Here is a 19,508-nt window from a genome sequence, read left to right on the forward strand (position 1 = left end):
ATCCACAGATGGGCCTCGGGGAGATCAGAGTAATGATTGCGCTCTTCATCAGGCTCATTCAGCTGAATGAATGGAAACTCCTAGCCAAAATATCAGATTGTAATAAAAGGTTCCTGCATGTACATTATTATTTATATAGTGGTACTTGCCCTGTGTATTCACCATACAGCAATAAATATATATACAATATACAATAAATGCTTGGAACAATACAGTAACAGAATATAACTACATATAGCAGCTCTGGGCTATTGTGCACAGGTTCAATAAAGGGGTTGTACACCTTTAAGTTAACGTTTAGTATGACATAGAGAGTAATATAGTTATATCTATATATTATAATAGAAAATAGAAAATCTGCAGTTGGTCTTCATTTTGTATTATTTGAGATTTTTAAATTTTTTGATTAGCAGCTCTCTAGTTTGGAATGTCAGACATTATCTGGTTGCTAGGGTTTGAATTACCTTAGCAACCAGGGATTAGTTTGAATGAAATTGATATATTTATAGGAGAGGACCTGAACAGAATACAAAAACATTGTAGCCTCACAGAGCAATAGTCTTTTGGCTGCCGGGGTCAGTGACCCCCCCATTTGAAAGATAGAAAGAGCCAGAAGAAGAAGGCACATTATTCAAAAAGTATTAAAAAAAAAAAAAAAATATTAAGACCAATTGAAAAGTTGCTCAGAACTGGCCATTCCAACATACTGAAAGTTAACAGAACAGTACCAAAGGGGATATTGTATTTAAAAATGCTCCAATCAGGTCTAGTATCCCATAGCAACCCATATTCTCCCATAGTCACCGGTTGCTAGTGATGAGCGAATCTGTCCCGTTTTGCTTTGCCATAAAATTTCCAAAACGGCAAGAAAATTCGTGAAACGCATTTGTTGTGCAATTTTTTTGTCGCCCACGTCTATTTTTTGTCGCCCACAACTTTTTGTCGCCGGCATCTATTTTTTTTGTCGCTGGCATCTATTTTTTTTGTCGCCGGCATCTATTTTTTTGTCGCCCGCATCTATTTTTTTTGTCGCTGGCATCTATTTTTTTGTCGCCTGCGTCTATTTTTTTGGCGCCTGCGTCTATTTTTTCGGCGCCTGCGTCTAATTTTTTTTGGCGCCTGCGTCTATTTTTCTGCCACCTGTGTCTATTTTTTGCCCACGTCTATTTTTTGTCACCCACAACTTTTTGTCGCCGGCATCTATTTTTTTTGTCGCCGGCATCTATTTTTTTGTCGCCGGCATCTATTTTTTTTGTTGCTGGCATCTATTTTTTTGTCGCTGGCATCTATTTTTTTTGTCGCCGGCATCTATTTTTTTGTCGCCGGCATCTATTTTTTTGTCGCTGGCATATATTTTTTTTGTCGCCTGCGTCTATTTTTTCGGCGCCTGCGTCTATTTTTTTTGGCGCCTGCGTCTATTTTTCTGCCACCTGTGTCTATTTTTTGGCGCGACCGCGCCCAATCCGACAAAAAAATTTCCACGCAACGAATTTTTCCTCAGCGAATTTTCATGGAAGTTTTGCAAAGCAGTTCGCAATGGCCAAATGCAGAAATTCGCTGCGAATCCATGCCTGCCGAAAAAATTCGCTCATCACTATTGGTTGCTAAACCTACCCCAAACATTTGACTCTACATGGAGGGCATCTACATGTATCCATTATATGGCAAAGTGGGGCAAATGTGTGAAGGTATTTCCAAATAATGCAAACAAATCTGTGCCCAGTTGTGCCAATTTGCCCCAATTTGCCCTACACTGACTCAGATCATCAGGAATTAGCTTAATATCAGCAATAAATCCCCCATTCTTGGCTACGTATTACAGGCCAAGCCATTATATTGTACCTCTTGGCTTCTTGCCTTCGCTCCAGATTGAAGGACACAGATGGTCAGTTCTTGTATATACAAAATAAAACAAAAGCCACCGTTGGCCAAATAACTTTATGTCATCTGGAATGTCTTTTGGTGCAAATTAGGTCTCTAAATATTATGCAAAATGTGCTTATTGTGTGTTTTTTTTTTAATTTTTATTGCCCCCTCTCCTGCGATTATATTGTGATTGCCTTATCAGAATGCAGCACCAATGATATAGCATTTCAATTAATGGGCAAGGGAAGAGGTAAATTCAGTATGTGCTGAGTAGGAAGCCTCCTCAGATAGACTCTTACCATTAGGCACTAGAAAGACATAGCCACATTCCTTTCCCAAAGCATTAAGTGCCTGCCTATAGATTGGCAAAGGGCAATATGTAAACCCAGGGGCAATTCTGCACTATGTGCCACCCCTCCACCCCCTCTTTGCCGCCCCTAGTAACTTGTGGGGCTCTGCTGTCTGAGGCAAGGTTCTCACCCCTGTGTAGACCAGGGGAAAGAGCTTCTACTATGAATGTCAATGTCTATTTGCTCCTCTAGGTTAACCTGGAAACCCAGGTCACTTAGGGTGAGATTTTGGGCAAAAACTTTGTGCCCTGGATACATTTGGAACTATTGCTGGAACTTATGTACAGATATTTTCCCATGTTTGTAACCATGGGGGTCATTGACCCAAGATTGGACCTCCAATGGGGGCTTGAAATGAAAAAGTCAGACAACCACTAATGTAAATAGTTCCCATGGCTGGGACCGGACACAAGACTTTCTCATTCTGTTTAAATACAGGAATAAAACCTAATTTTGGCAGTTCACCTATGAGTGGATTTTTCTCTCATATGCCCGCCTTAAGGTGAGCGATTTCAGATTGATCCGATTGTTTAGCCCGAGAATCGACCAATCAAATGTCATTGACAGGATATAGGCTGTTGGGGCTAAGACCGCATCAACAACCCAATGCTCTCTTCCTCCAGATAAGATTTTTAAACCTGCACAATCAAGATCTGGATGGTTTTCGGCCAGTTTTTGGATGAGTAGGCTTGTCTGAGAGCCCCATACATGTCCTGTATACAGCCACCTTAAGAATATCCTCATCTGCTTATGTCCATTGCTGCCCAAAGTCATCAAATGTAGACTGCATGGCATTACTTGGTAGGACTGAAACCTGGATTTTACTTTTTTTCTCCTGTAACATTTGTGGTTTGAAAGGGCCTCACCCATTAATTTTTTTGGACCTTTGAGTTCAGCCCTAAAGCCCTGTGTGAGTTAAACGGACAATCCTCTTGGCCAGATATTGGTTGAGTCTGCTTGTCTGAGAGCCCCATACACAACCTGTGTATGACAATCTTCTTAAAGCTGAGGCAGAAGGATGGTCCCTCTCAACGTTCATTGAGAAGAACCCTAACTTCATTGATTGGTTTCCCATCCATATATAAGCACACAATTTCAGGCATCACAGTTGAACCAGACAGCCATGATTCTATAGGCTTATCTCAGCAGTGACCCATAATTCCCAATCACTACCAACTTTTGGAAAAACAGGTGTTTGAGTGCCCTGGTCCCACTAATTGGTCAACTTAGGCACAATTCGCATGGGGCAGTGCTTGATGTCAATGTTGAATTATAAGGATACTGATTTTATTTTAAGCAACACCTTACCATCTCCTTCTTTCTTCCCTCCCCCTCCAGTTGTTTAATCGATGACAAAGTGACGCGAGTGGCCTGGTTGAATCGGTCCAACATCCTTTATGCCGGCAAAGACAAGTGGTCCATAGACTCACGTGTGCAGCTCCTGACCAACACCAAGTCCGAGTATAGTATTGTTATCACCCACGTCGATGTTGCCGATGAAGGTCTATATACCTGCTCCTTCCAGACTGAGGATAAGCCCCACACCTCCCAAGTCTATCTCATCGTACAAGGTAAGGCGCTCAACTTTATTTCATCTACTTCTTCTCTAATGTTATAGAAGATCATTCATCACTGAGCTCCTCAATGTCTCGGAACCATGTCTTAATATAGCATTGCTAGGTACCTAGGTACTTATATATAATTAGAGTAATTGGCTACATTTACATAGGAAAGTGTTCTATTTAATGCTGAAGGGGATTTGGTATTAGCTGACTCCTAGTGAACGTTGGTTTATTATATAAATATATTGTATTTCTGTATGTTGCACAATGATCAGGTTTGAAGGGCTGGTGTCTACCTTAGCTTTGCCTTTTATTGTAATGGAGACCATGGTATCTGAATTGAAGTGAAATTGGTCTTTATTCTTATGCTTTTGGGGCATATCGATGTGCAGCTCCCTAGTCTGGAATTAAACTGGTTGCTAGGGTCCTGCTTTGCCTAGATACCTGCCAGTAAACATTGATTTAGGAGGAAAACTGTCTTATTATAAGTTGCTCCACCAACTTAATTAATGTTGGTGAGAAACAAATAAACATACAAATGGTTTGCAAGAGGAGGGGTGCCAAGGGAGACAGAGTCCCATGGTATAAGCTAGGGAAACACATGTACTTCTCTCTATCCTGTACAATATTTATGGCCTCCTGCTTGGTGGGTTTCAGAGCTACACGGAGAGTAGAGACTCCTCTGCTATATATTCTGTGCAGGTAGAGCACACAGAAACAAAGGATGCTCTTGTACTCATAATCACACAATGCACTCGCCGGCACGAACGCGGCACAAAAATGCCCTTTTCCTAATTGACGTGATGCAGTGGGAGCTGCTAGGGTGTGCGGGGAACATCATTACAGCTGGATGGGGGCTACAGATTAAACCTAGAACCCCAGTATGGGACGGAATACAGGCTGCTTGGTTTGATGGAACATTCGGCACTTGTGGGCACAGCTATGGTACCAGGTCTGGACTGGGATTCAAAATAGGCCCTGGCATATCAAGTACACAGAGGCCCAAACAGCCCCCCCAGCCTAACTAATTGTGACTGTCTATTGGATCTTACAGCAGCCCCTCTGGCATTTGCCAGAACCCACAGATTGCCAGTCCGGGCCTGTATGGTAGCGGGATACAAGCAGCCCTGTTTGAAGCAACACAGTCTGATCTGTATCAGTAATATATAATGCGTGTGTAACCTAAAGAATTCCCTGACTCTTAATACTGTGTATAGTCCCTATATAATGGCAATTGCCCTCTGTTCCCCCGTGCCATTAGCTACTCTGTATAGCTTTAGTATATAGGGGAAGATGGCAGAAACCAAGATAAAAGGTGCATTGGATTGGGGGCACCCTGGTTTGATACAGAGGCTGCATAGCTTTACTATATAATACTGTTCCCCTTAATTGGATGTATAGTGGGGTGCACTGGATTGGAACAGAGACTTCTCTACTTTACAGTATTATACTGTACCCCTTCCATGTATATATTGTAAGGATATAGATGCTGCTCTGCATTACTGCATCATACTGCAACCTATTATTGTGTATGGGGAAATGAATCTGCTCTGCATTACTCTGCTATACTGTACCCCTTTAATAGATATAGTATGGGGTGCACTGGATTGGGACAGAGGCCACTCTGTAGTATTGTATTATACTGTACCCCTTTATTAGATATAGTGTGGGGTGCACTGAATTGGGACAGAGACTGCTCTGTTATACTGAACTATACTGTAACCCATTAGTTTAAATATTGGGGTGCACTGTATTGGGACAGAGGCCACTCTGTGTTATTGTATTATACTGTACCCCCATTATTAGATATAGGGTGGGGTGCACTGTATTGTGACAGACGCTGCTCTACCAAACTATATTGTACCCTGTGTATATATAGTGGGGGTGCACTAGATTGGTACAGATGCTGCTCTGAATTACTGTATTATACTTTACCCCTTTATTAGATATAGAGTGGGGTGCACTAAATTGTGACAGAGACTGCTCTACTGTTCTATACTGTACCCCTTTATTATATATAGAGTGGGGTGCACTGTATTGGTACAGACACTGCTCTACTGTATTATACTGTATCCTTTTAGTGTATATATAGTGAGGGTACACTGGATTGGTACAGAGGCTGCTCTGAGTTACTGTATTATACTGTACCCCTTTATTAGATATAGGGTGGGGTGCACTGTATTGGGACAGAGGCTGCTCTGAGTTACTGTATTATACTGTACCCCTTTATTAGATATAGGGTGGGGTGCACTGTATTGGGACAGAGGCTGCTCTGAGTTACTGTATTATACTGTACCCCTTTATTAGATATAAGGTGGGGTGCACTGTATTGGGACAGAGGCTGCTCTGAGTTACTGTATTATACTGTACCCCTTTATTAGATATAAGGTGGGGTGCACTGTATTGGTACAGAGGCTGCTCTGAGTTACTGTATTATACTGTACCCCTTTATTAGATATAGGGTGGGGTGCACTGTATTGGGACAGAGGCTGCTCTGAGTTACTGTATTATACTGTACCCCTTTATTAGATATAGGGTGGGGTGCACTGTATTGGGACAGAGGCTGCTCTGAGTTACTGTATTATACTGTACCCCTTTATTAGATATAGGGTGGGGTGCACTGTATTGGGACAGAGGCCACTCTGTAGTATTGTATTATACTGTACCCCTTTATTAGATATAGAGTGGGGTGCACTGAATTGTGACAGAGACTGCTCTACTGTTCTATTCTGTACCCCTTTATTAGATATAGAGTGGGGTGCACTGTATTGTGACAGACACTGCTCTACTGTTCTATACTGTACCCCTTTAGTGTATATACATTGTGGGGGTGCACAGGATTGGGACAAAGGCTGCTCTGAGTTACTGGATTATACTGTACCCCTTTATTAGATAGACGGTGTATTGTGGCAGAGACTGCTCTACTGTACTATACTGTACCCCTTTAGTGTATTGGGGTGCAGTGTATTTGGACAGAGCCTGTTGTACTTCCCTGTATTATACTGCACCCCATTAGTTTATATACAGTGGGGGGCACTGGTATGGCACAGAGGCTGCTCTGGGTTAGCTATTATGCCATTCCCCTTTCAGACATATTGTGGGGGTGCAATACATTGGGATGGAAGACCATGCAGGGGTTGGGGCGCACCACTAACGCTGGCTGTTTTCCTTTGGTTTATATGCGGCAGAACATTTAGTGGGTTCCCCCTGCGTGAACCTCCCCATATCATTGAGACGCACCATAGAGTCCCAGGCTCAGGGCCCTCCTGCTATGGGAGCCGCCGCCTCTGTGTTGTTTTTCTTGTTGTTTTTCCCTTAATCCAAGCGGCCTAACATGGAAAATACGAGCACTTTATAAATAAACTATAATTACAATAATAACAATTCATGCTGATCTATTCTGCTGTAACCTGGAATCATATTAACACAATAAGTACGTTCCCTTCCCGCTCCAGCCCTGCAATTTGTTCCGTCCATTTGTAGAACATCAGGGTGCAGGTTGCCCGGCTGTATGTGCTGTGGCTACAGGAAGGGCACAAATGGTGGGAATAAGCGATGAGCAAATGTGCCTTGTTTTGCTGAAAATTTTTTTGCCTTCCTCAGGATCAACTAGCAGTTAGGCAGGTTATATATAGGCATTATGGTTGAACTTGATGGACGTATGTTTTTTTTCAACCCAACTCACTATGTTACTATGTTACTATGTACTCAATGTGCTCCGGCCACTCTCAGTTCCCTTATATACCACCAGTTCTACTAGGCTATTGCACTATACACATACAGTGCCCTGGCAAATACAATACAATATCTATTCCATTTGTAAAACTACAACAGTTTTTTAATTAACCGTGAGTGTATGAAGAGCCTGTATACAAGCCCGAGAAGCTGCCAACCACTCAGTACTATAGACCCTAAAAACCATCACCGACTGGCAAATGATGTCAACCTCCAAAATCCTAATACAGGCATAGGACCCGTTATCCAGAATGATCGGGACCAAGGGTATTCCGGATAAGGGGTCTTTCCATAATTTGGATCTCCATACCTTAAGTCTACTAAAAAAAAACAATAAAACATTAAATAAACCCAATAGGATTTTTTTGTCCCCAATAAGGGGTAATTATATCTTAGTTGGGATCAAGTACAGGTACTGTTTTATTATTACAGAGAAAAGGGAATCATTTAACCATTAAATAAACCCAATAGGGCTGTTCTGCCCCAATAAGGGGTAATTATATCTTAGTTGGGATCAAGTACAGGTACTGTTTTATTATTACAGAGAAAAGGGAATCATTTAACCATGAAATAAACCCAATAGGGCTGTTCTGCCCCCAATAAGGGGTAATTATATCTTAGTTGGGATCAAGTACAGGTACTGTTTTATTATTACAGAGAAAAGGGAATCATTTAACCGTTAAATAAACCCAATTGGACTGTTCTGCCCCCAATAAGGGGTAATTATATCTTAGTTGGGATCAAGTACAGGTACTGTTTTATTATTACAGAGAAAAGGGAATCATTTAACCGTTAAATAAACCCAATTGGACTGTTCTGCCCCCAATAAGGGGTAATTATATCTTAGTTGGGATCAAGTACAGGTACTGTTTTATTATTACAGAGAAAAGGGAATCATTTAACCGTTAAATAAACCCAATTGGACTGTTCTGCCCCCAATAAGGGGTAATTATATCTTAGTTGGGATCAAGTACAGGTACTGTTTTATTATTACAGAGAAAAGGGAATCATTTAACCGTTAAATAAACCCAATTGGACTGTTCTGCCCCCAATAAGGGGTAATTATATCTTAGTTGGGATCAAGTACAGGTACTGTTTTATTATTACAGAGAAAAGGGAATCATTTAACCATTAAATAAACCCAATAGGGCTGTTCTGCCCCAATAAGGGGTAATTATATCTTAGTTGGGATCAAGTACAGGTACTGTTTTATTATTACAGAGAAAAGGGAATCATTTAACCATTAAATAAACCCAATAGGGCTGTTCTGCCCCCAATAAGGAGTAATTATATCTTAGTTGGGATCAAGTACAGGTACTGTTTTATTATTACAGAGAAAAGGGAATCATTTAACCATGAAATAAACCCAATAGGGCTGTTCTGCCCCCAATAAGGGGTAATTATATCTTAGTTGGGAACAAGTACAGGTACTGTTTTATTATTACAGAGAAAAAGGAAATATATTTTAAATATCTGAATCATTTGATTAAAATGGAGTCTATGGGAGACAGGCTTTCCGTAATTCGGAGCTTTCTGGATAATGGGTTTCCGGATAACAGTTTGGAACGTTGCAGGTTGTAGTTGCCCGACATTTGGGGGCAGATTTATCAAAATTTAGAGCTTAATGTATAAAAACTCACATTTGGCTAAATCTGCCCCTGGATTAATGCAGTTTGTGCCGCCGTTTCATCCCTAATTTAGACAAGCCTATCAGAGCAGGACGCAATATCTGTCTATTGAGCGTCAGGGGAGCGAGTTTCACTTTGCTGAGCAGCGAATGACACGGAGCCGCCGCTCTGGAGATGATATCGGGCCTTTCGGTTTTTGTGCTGCAGTGACACGTGCAATGTGGAAGTGGCGCAGCCAATGGCGAGGCAGCCTGTAATGTGGCCAGGTTTATAATGGATGCCATTGTCTCTAGGTTGGGGCCCCATCTGGATTTGAGAGAGAGATGCTGTCAGTCAGTCGTGCCTCTCAGCCCCCACCTCCCCTCTCACAATCAGCGCCATTGTCAGGCCCATGAAAGCTGTTCTATTGTGGGCCGGGGGGATAATTACAGCCTGACGGTGTTTTTTTGGAATGAGAAAGGCAAGTCTGTACGAAGGAACCCAATTCAGCATAAACTAACAAAGCCCGGGAAAAATAACACGAAAAAAAAAACACAGGATGAACTTTCCAGGGACGTCAGCGGTTTGTTTCCTTCCGAGTCCCCTGCGACGCACAGCCGTACCTTACTCCGGGGGGAGGAATATTAACTACGGAGAGGGGGGGCCAAGAGTACCGTTGAGTATTGATGAGCGAATCTGTCCGGTTTCACCAATAAAATTTGGGAAATGGTGAAAAATTTGTGAAACGAAGGTACCGATCAACTTTTTTGATGTAATCACGTCAAAGCGCAACAATTCGCCAATGGCGTATCCATGCCCGCCGCAAAGAATTCGTTCATCACTATTGTTGCGAGTTGGGTTGCCAACTCTCAACAAACACCTGCTGGGGCTGATATTATTAGTGATGAGGGAATTTGTCCCTTTTCGTTTTTCTTTGCCAGAAAAATTCATGACAACGGTGGAAAATCCGCAAATCGTGTTTGTGACATGATTTTTTTATCGTCTGCCCCCTTTTTTGACATGACCACACCTTTTTTTTCGCGACTGCATCCATTTTGACGCAATTTATTGACGTGCGACGAATTTTCCATTGGCGCATTTTCTCAGAAGTTTCGCAAAACAATTCGCCAATGACAAAATGCGGAAATTCGCTGCGAATCTATGCCTGTCAAAAAAATTTGCTCATCAGTAGATATTATAAATTTACTGTCCCCAAACTACCCCAAATGTACCCTTTTTTCTTCCCTGATTGCTCCTCAACCTACACTTTGGCTATTACACATCATAGCCACGCCCATTTTATTTCATTACCCCTCCCCTTTTCTGTTACAGCCTGTCCTCCTTTTGTTCACACCCCCAGTGTCGGACTGGGACCCCAGGGGCCCACCAGAAAACCTTAGACCCCAGGCCCACTCTCCAAACTATTTTTCCTCCTTTCCTCACCCAACCTCTTTATTCTCCTAGTCTCTATTATTTACATGCTAGCATCTATTCTTCCATCTATTTCTCCTCTTTCTTCTCATTCAGAAATAGGGAATGACCATTAAACAGGTCAAATAGTCAGGAGCAGGAGGGCCCACAGACACCTGGGCCCACCGGGAGTTTTCCTGGTATCCTGCTGGGCCAGTCCGACACTGCACCCCCCCACCGGCTGGTAAAACCTATTCAGATGGCAGCCCTAGCTCCTTGCTCCCCTCTATGGAATTATTGACCTTCTTGGCACCTGTAAAGCCAACTGAGCATTGTGGGAAACTAATTATTCCCAATGGGGCACAGACCAGTGAAGGAAACTTCCTTAAGGATCTGACACAGTTCCAGCTTAGTAGGGATAGCAGAACCACTTGTAGAGCTCCACTAGTATAGAGGGTCCTGCTTGTTCCCTGAGAAGGTTCAGACCAGTATAAAGAAAGTTCTTCTACAAGGGAACTGATAAGTAACAAGGTTTTGAGTCACACTAACACATTAACTAACACACTAACCCTTTAGGAGTGCCACTGTGCCTACTTGTGTTCACGGTTCTACCTGAAGAAGATCATTTCCAAACCACGTGGTTGGAAAGCACCTTAGGTTTGGTGGTTCAACCCAACTGAACTCCTGTTGAATTAATGGGAATGCCAGTGTAAGCCAAGTCTGATCCCCAGCATGGGGTTGGGGTGGGTCGTGACATCATTTGGGGAGGGGCTGTGACTAAGGGGAGGGGGGAAATGGGCAGGTTGAGCAAGAGAAAGATGGATGGGGCCGGAAAATGGGCGGGTTATAGGCAGAGCAGGGCATGGGCCATGGTTGTAAAGGGTGATCGGCAGCGGAAAGGGTCAAGGAAGGGAGGGATTTATAGGGCACTACAACTTTAATAATAGTACCAGCCCAACTGGTGATTTACTGGCTAGGCCACGTGGCAACCCTACCAACATGGAGGCTGAATGGAAACAAATCCCACCAACAAAGTTCCAACATCTAATGGGAACCTTCCCAGAGACATTGATATTTATGTGTCTGAGCCCCCCAGCAAAACAAAAAGCCTTCAGAGAGGCCCAGTGTTCACCTACCTGCCCTTTTTTTACCCATAATGCATTGTTTTGAACAGTAACAAACAACATGGACCCCAGATCGAGTGTATATGGCCTGTCTGGCAGATGGGCTATTTGCCTGCTTATGGAAGACTGAAAGCTGTATTTCTGCCTGTGCATTAAGCAATGACTATAAATACATTCAATATATGGAGATTTGTTGTGACTGCATTTAACAAAACATGGAACCCCCATGGGAAAATGCTGCCTATTTAGGTGGATTGTTAGGATTGTGGAACGGATATTCAACAATAAACGTAATTTACAGAAGCCACCTCACTATTAGGCGCTGCTGGTTTCCTTGCTGCTGTAGTGGCATCAGTGTTTATTGCAGGAACATACACAGTTATGGAAGACAGATTGAAACGCAGCGTGAGGGTATTACTGGGAGCCCACGGAGTGATTTATTATGCACAGAGCGAGCAGAATATCTTATGGGTGGGGGCAGCACCCTTAATCAGCTGCATGAGTGCGGCACCAACACATTAACGCATTGTTCTACCCACTGGGTCTGAACAGCTTGGGGGGGCCCAGCCTAAAGGCCAGTTAGGGGGGGATTTGGGGTGAGTGCTTATTTGTGCCCTGGGTACCCCTGGAACTATAGCGGGGTGACTGTTACCCCAATGTTTCTATATATCTGTAACCTTGTTATGGGCTAAGGGGGCCCAGCCTGAAGGCCAGTTAGGGGGGATTTGGGGTGAGTGCTTATTTGTGCCCTGGGTACCCCTGGAACTATAGCGGGGTGACTGTTACCCCAATGTTTCTATATATCTGTAACCTTGTTATGAGCTAAGGGGGCCCAGCCTGAAGGCTAGTTAGGGGGGGATTTGGGGTGAGTGATTATTTGTGCCCTGGGTACCCCTGGAACTATAGCAGGGTGACTGTTACCCCAATGTTTCTATATATCTGTAACCTTGTTATGGGCTAAGGGGGCCCAGCCTGAAGGCCAGTTAGGGGGGGTTTGGGGTGAGTGCTTATTTGTGCCCTGGGTACCCCTGGAACTATAGCAGGGTGACTGTTACCCCAATGTTTCTATATATCTGTAACCTTGTTATGGGCTAAGGGGGCCCAGCCTGAAGGCCAGTTAGGGGGGGATTTGGGGTGAGTGCTTATTTGTGCCCTGGGTACCCCTGGAACTATAGCAGGGTGACTGTTACCCCAATGTTTCTATATATCTGTAACCTTGTTATGGGATAAGGGGGCCCAGCCTGAAGGCCAGTTAGGGGGGGATTTGGGGTGAGTGCTTATTTGTGCCCTGGGTACCCCTGGAACTATAGCAGGGTGACTGTTACCCCAATGTTTCTATATATCTGTAACCTTGCTATGGGCTAAGGGGGCCCAGCCTGAAGGCCAGTTAGGGGGTATTTGGGGTGAGTGCTTATTTGTGCCCTGGGTACCCCTGGAACTATAGCAGGGTGACTGTTACCCCAATGTTTCTATATATCTGTAACCTTGCTATGGGCTAAGGGGGCCCAGCCTGAAGGCCAGTTAGGGGGGGATTTGGGGTGAGTGCTTATTTGTGTCCTGGGTACCCCTGGAACTATAGCAGGGTGACTGTTACCCCAATGTTTCTATATATCTGTAACCTTGTTATGGGCTAAGGGGGCCCAGCCTGAAGGCCAGTTAGGGGGGGATTTGGGGTGAGTGCTTATTTGTGCCCTGGGTACCCCTGGAACTATAGCAGGGTGACTGTTACCCCAATGTTTCTATATATCTGTAACCTTGTTATGGGCTAAGGGGGCCCAGCCTGAAGGCCAGTTAGGGGGGGATTTGGGGTGAGTGCTTATTTGTGCCCTGGGTACCCCTGGAACTATAGCAGGGTGACTGTTACCCCAATGTTTCTATATATCTGTAACCTTGCTATGGGCTAAGGGGGCCCAGCCTGAAGGCCAGTTAGGGGGGATTTGGGGTGAGTGCTTATTTGTGCCCTGGGTACCCCTGGAACTATAGCAGGGTGACTGTTACCCCAATGTTTCTATATATCTGTAACCTTGTTATGGGCTAAGGGGGCCCAGCCTGAAGGCCAGTTAGGGGGGATTTGGGGTGAGTGCTTATTTGTGCCCTGGGTACCCCTGGAACTATAGCGGGGTGACTGTTACCCCAATGTTTCTATATATCTGTAACCTTGTTATGGGCTAAGGGGGCCCAGCCTGAAGGCCAGTTAGGGGGGGATTTGGGGTGAGTGCTTATTTGTGCCCTGGGTACCTCTGGGACTATAGCAGGGTGACTGTTACCCCAATGTTTCTATATATCTGTAACCTTGTTATGGGCTAAGGGGGCCCAGCCTGAAGGCCAGTTAGGGGGGGGATTTGGGGTGAGTGCTTATTTGTGCCCTGGGTACCCCTGGAACTATAGCAGGGTGACTGTTACCCCAATGTTTCTATATATCTGTAACCTTCTTCTTTAACTGCCTCCCTGACCCCCAGACTCCGTACCTGCCATACAGCGAGACAAGCAGTCCCAGAGCCAGAGGGAGAGATGGGCTATATAGCAGCCACAGGCCCAAAGTGTAAGTGCTGAGGGAATAACACTGAAAGCCAGAGATCTCATTACTGGAGCAATTATGAATCCTGGGAGGATAGTAACTCTGCACATAATACAGTGCTGAAAAGCCGCTTACCACTAAGAGGGGTCACCGCAGTGATATAAGCACCGCACCGAGGAGCAGCAGCGCACTCATCGCTATTATATTAACCCCTCCGGATACCCTGGGAATGGTCGGCCCCTCGGGGGACATTTTCCCCATTCTGATCTCAAGGGTATATAACATTAATTTCCATACAATATCGAGATAGGAGAAACAATGGAGGAACTAGGAATTAGTTATGTGCAAATCTGTCCCTTTTCACTTAAAAAAACTGCACAACTTTTTTTGGCACAACTTTTTGAAGCTACTTTTTTGGTGCAACTGCAACTTTTTTCTTACTCTGCTGCAGTTTTGCAAAAAATCCCCAATGGTGAAATAAGGAATTTCGCATGGAATTTCGTACTAGGAATGTATTAGTAATGTGAACATAGACGGGTGTCGGAAAGGAACCACTGTCACGTCTTTCCAACGTGTTGCCAAGAGTCTGCCAGTTGCAACTTCTATATGTACTTGCATGAAGTGTGTTTTGACTTCAGTTGGACCTGGAACCTCCTGTTCCCCCAAAAAGTTTGAGGGCTCTTTCTACTTAGAAGTAGGGCTAAAGTCCTCCATTTAATTGGGTGGCTTTCCTCCTGGTGTATCTTAATATGCAAGTGTCTCCGAGCAGCTACAAAGAAGCGAATGCACCAGTAAATAATTCAGCAAGTTGTGGTGTGAAAGTTCCCCTTTCATTTTCCAGCTGCCCATGGTAGAGAACAAGAGGGCTTTGTGCCGGTTAGATACCACAACTGGGGGCATTAGGTGTAGGTAATAGTAGATGATGGTGGCCCAAGCTCTGCAGAACCTACACCAACTGTGCCCCTTATGGACTTTCCAGTTACTAAGGGGGAAACAACTTTTTCCCTATATCTCCAGGGTGGAGCCTTGTTCTTGGTACTAAAGGGTTGTTCACCTTTGAGTTATTTTAGTAGAGAGTAATATTCTGAGACAATTTGTAATTGGTCTTAATTTTTTATTATTTGTAGTTTTTCGGTTATTTCATTTTCAGTTCAGGAGCTCTCCAGTCTGGAGTTTCAGCAGTTATTTGGTTGCTAGAGTCCAAGTTACCTTAGCAACCAGGGAGTGGTGTGGATGAGAGACTGGTATATGAATAGGAGAGGGGCTGAATATGAGCTCTCCAGTCTGGAATTTTAGCAGTTATTTGGTTGCTCGAGTCCAAGTTACCTTAGCAACCAGGGAGTGGTGTGGATGAGAGACTGATATATGAATAGGAGAGGGACTGAATAGAAAGATAAGCAATAAAAATAACAATATAAAATAATGAAGACCAATTGAAAAGTGCTGCCTAAGCTGTGTACGCTGCAAGATAATCTGCAAATAAACAGTTTGTAACAATAAACCAAATTATGGTGTAATTTGGTTATGCCAGTGAGAGGCTAGGGTCTGTGTGGATGGTGGCTAAGCCTTGGAACTCCCATGGGGACCAGGTGTAGAGGTAATAATTTATCATATTTTGAATAGTGGCAATGGCCAACTTACCCTATTTGAGTTACCTCTATTGATTATTTAAGTTATGTTGGTGGCTCTGGACTCTTCCATTTGGTCAATATGGCCAAGTAGCTGGTAAAACCTGGTTGACCAGAGTTTGGCTACTTGTCGGTAGGTATTGGCTTGCCCAACAAGAAGGTGGCAGGATCTAGTGGGACTTGGGGGTCTAGGAGTTGGCTTGAAGTTTTGCTGCCTCTGCCCACAAAGGCTGGACGTGAGGGCAATGGGAGATATGTATTAAACCTTTCAACCCAACAGATTTCTGGGGCGACTACAGTAACCCCTGAATTTCTTATGCCACCGGCACCTCGTTGTTGGTTAATAGTTCTAGTCATCTAACCACCTTGACCCTGGCACCCATTGAGATTGTTTGGATCTCAGTTTTACTTCTCAATCGTTTGGACATCATTATGTACAGCACCCATATTAAACTCTTTGGCTATAGGTGACCTTATCCAATAGCTATAGCTCCTTCATGGCTTCTTCAGAGAACTTTGCCTGGTCTCCACTCCTCCCCACCTATCACTACTCTACAACTTTCTAATCTTCTCTTTTAAATAAAAAAAAAAATGCCGGAATATATATTTTTTTACTTTGGCCACACCCTATCTATACAGTTACACACACAGACCTGCCCCCTTTGCACCAAACCCCGCCCACATTCTGTTTTCCCTTTTTTCTAATGCTTGAACAGGTCCAGCTGGGACTCGCGGGACAGCGAATAGAAATCCCTGCTTGCCGCACTGTCTGATTGGCACATGATTTTTTAATTCCACGTTAATTCTTCTTTATTTTACTGTACTTAATTGTGTCAATTTTTATGTATACTGTTAATTTTCCTATTAAACCTTTTAAAGTTTAATAGCCTTTTAGTGTTGGGTAATTGGGAGTTCATGCGAGTAATGTTATTGCTAATTATCCTAGATTATTGTGTTATATTAGCACGCCGTGTTTCCTCGGTTCTGGAAGGTGGGAGACCCCTGGGGTGCATTCCTGGGGGGCATTTAGGAAGCCGATGCTGTGCACAGAGATGCATGGGGGTTCTGGGCACTATGCCCCTTCCTACCTTTGCCGCGCTAGATGGTGTCAGATTATTATTATTATTATTATTAACATTTATTTATAAAGCGCCAACATATCCCGCAGCGCTGTACAATAAGTGGGTTCCATACATTGGACATACAGAGTAACATATAAAGCAATCAGTAACCGATACAGGAGGGGAAGAGAGCCCTGCCCAAAAGAGCTTACAATCTACAAGATAATCTGAAAGCATTACAGGGCCTTAGTGTGCTCTATTCCTTGTTATTTATTATTTGTACAGTAGAAGAATTGGCATATTATGCTGTAATATAATAGAATGCAGAGAATATTCATCAGTCAGTGTCCCAGTAGAGCTTGCAATCTAATTTCTCATCCACAAACACACACATATACAGTAGACAGATACATACATGTGCTAGAGTTTGTTTCTTCAGGAGAATGGGGGGTTCATGTTATAGAATGGCCAAGTCTAAGCAGCTTTTCAATTGGTCTTCGTTATTTATTTTTTATTGTTTTTTAATTATTTGCCTTCTTCTTCTAATTATATTTCGCTTTCAAACAGGGGTCTCTGACCCCCTTAGCCAAAAAAACTACTGCTTTGTGATTATTGCTATTGTTTATTATTGTTATTTTTACTATTTTTTGATATTTCTTTTCAAGTCCTCTCCTATGAATATATCAGTCTTTCATTCAAACCACACCCTGGTTGCTAAGGTAATTTGGATTCTAGCAACCAAAAAGCTGCTGAACCAAATCTGAAATTTACTTTCCTGTTTTGCCGCTCTCCAGCCTCAAATTAAAATGCTTGGGGTCACTGACCCACTAATCGAAATACAGATTTTTTTTATCGCTTACCTTTTTATTTAGGCCCATCCCTATTGGTCTTCCAGTGTTCCGTTTAAACCTTAACCAAATACACTTTGTCTTCAAGACCCCCCATTTACATCATAATAAAAGTTAATTCTATAGTCAAAAGCCTCCATTTCTGTTGCACTATGGCACATATTGTTTCCGGGACTCCCCTTATGGCTACAGCCCCCCAGTCCCTATGAAGCCCCAGAATGCCATTGGGCCCTGGCAAAGTCAAAGCAGACATTTCGGGATAGTACTAGACAGTGTGTAGTACAACATATTTTGCTCCGGAATTGTCGGTGCCGGTGCCACACTTGCCATATGCCGGGGGGCACCTTCTCGGGATTGTTGCTCTGCAGTATTTCTTTCTTGCATTAAAACCTTTATCCATAACCCTATTCGTCTCCAGCTGTGCCACTCTAATTTCACAACTCATTGGTTTACGGAACCTTCCTTCCGACCAACCACTAATTATTTAGATCTTTCTCTCCCCCAACTGCAGAGCGCTACATTTTCTCACTTTAATCTCCATCAGCGCCATCCAATTCCTTCCATGGACAGGGCTGATTATCTTTTATGCTCGCGTACTCACGGGCTGGATAAATTAAAATGGTAATGTCTTAGACAGAGGTCTGCGGAGCTGTCGGACCGACCGAGAGGCGAACGAATAAGACTCGGGGGACCCCCAGGGCTCTGGCTGTAAATTGGCCTCGTATCAAGTATGAATATTTCAATCTTAATTTTACATACATAAGACCATACATAAGAGCCGGGGATAACGGAGCAAGTGGGCGGATTTGTTCTACTGTGGTTTTATTTTTGTTTTTATTGTGGGGGAAACAAAGTGGAAGCCTCTTTGTGTAACATTGGTGTAAATACTGTATATTCTCCCATAAGAATGTGATGTTTCCTTTACTTCAATGAGTCCAGGACTCCCATAACGTTATACTGTAAGATTGCCAATATTCCAAAGGGAAATCTGGGGGCACAGGGAGGAGGGCATGTAGCGCTCTGACCATATAAAATTGTATACATTTTTTTCAACCGCATCTGTTCAAGGCCGTACCCAGATATTTTTTTTTATCTCAAAAATTACAATAGCATTGTGCCTATTTCTCCAGTAGTCATCAGCAAATCAGAAATCTTTTAACCCTATCCCAGCCCAAATGCGCTACTTCCCAACACCCACCCAACCAGCACGTGATCATACTCACCACTAATGACTCAGCACAAGGGAGGGGTCAGCACTATTACATCACAAAAGGGGAAGGGCCATGCATGATATTTAACCTATTGTCAAATATCCTCCATCCTCTTGTGTCTTAAGGTCCCCATACACCAGGGGTCCCCAACCTTTCTTACTCATGAGCCACAGTCAAATGTAAAAAGACTTGGGGAGCAACTCAAGCACCATAAAAGTTCATGGAGGAGCCAAATAAGGGCTGTGATTGGCTATTAGGCAGCCTCTATGCACCCTATCAGCTTACAGGGGCTTTATTTGGTAGGAAATCTTGTTTTTATTCAACCAAAACTTGCCCCCAAGTCAGGAATTCAAAAATAACTCCCTGGTTTGGGGGAACTGAGAGCAACATCCAAGGGGTTGGGGAGCAACATGTTGCCCTGAGCCACTGGTTGGGGATCACTAATATACACCTTTAGATCCGCTCACTTGGTGATGTCACCAAGCGAGTGGATCTTCTCCCAATATCCCCACCTACGGGTGGGCGATATTGGGAGAATCCAGGCGAATTATAATGACGGTTATAGGCAAAGTCAGTCCGGGGACCGCA

General features: G+C 43.6%; 1 protein-coding gene across 1 annotated transcript in view; it reads left to right on the top strand.

Annotated features, from left to right (window-relative positions):
• Positions 1–19,508, top strand: part of iglon5 (IgLON family member 5) — a 282,486-nt gene that overhangs the window by 237,758 nt on the left and 25,220 nt on the right. Inside the window, exon 3 of the mRNA XM_002938206.5 lies at positions 3,555–3,787. Within this exon, the coding sequence (XP_002938252.1) occupies positions 3,555–3,787 (233 nt within the window). The remainder of the gene's footprint in view (positions 1–3,554; positions 3,788–19,508) is intronic.

The sequence above is a fragment of the Xenopus tropicalis genome, chromosome 7 (genome assembly GCF_000004195.4).
Source record: "Xenopus tropicalis strain Nigerian chromosome 7, UCB_Xtro_10.0, whole genome shotgun sequence".
Lineage (NCBI taxonomy): Eukaryota > Metazoa > Chordata > Amphibia > Anura > Pipidae > Xenopus > Xenopus tropicalis.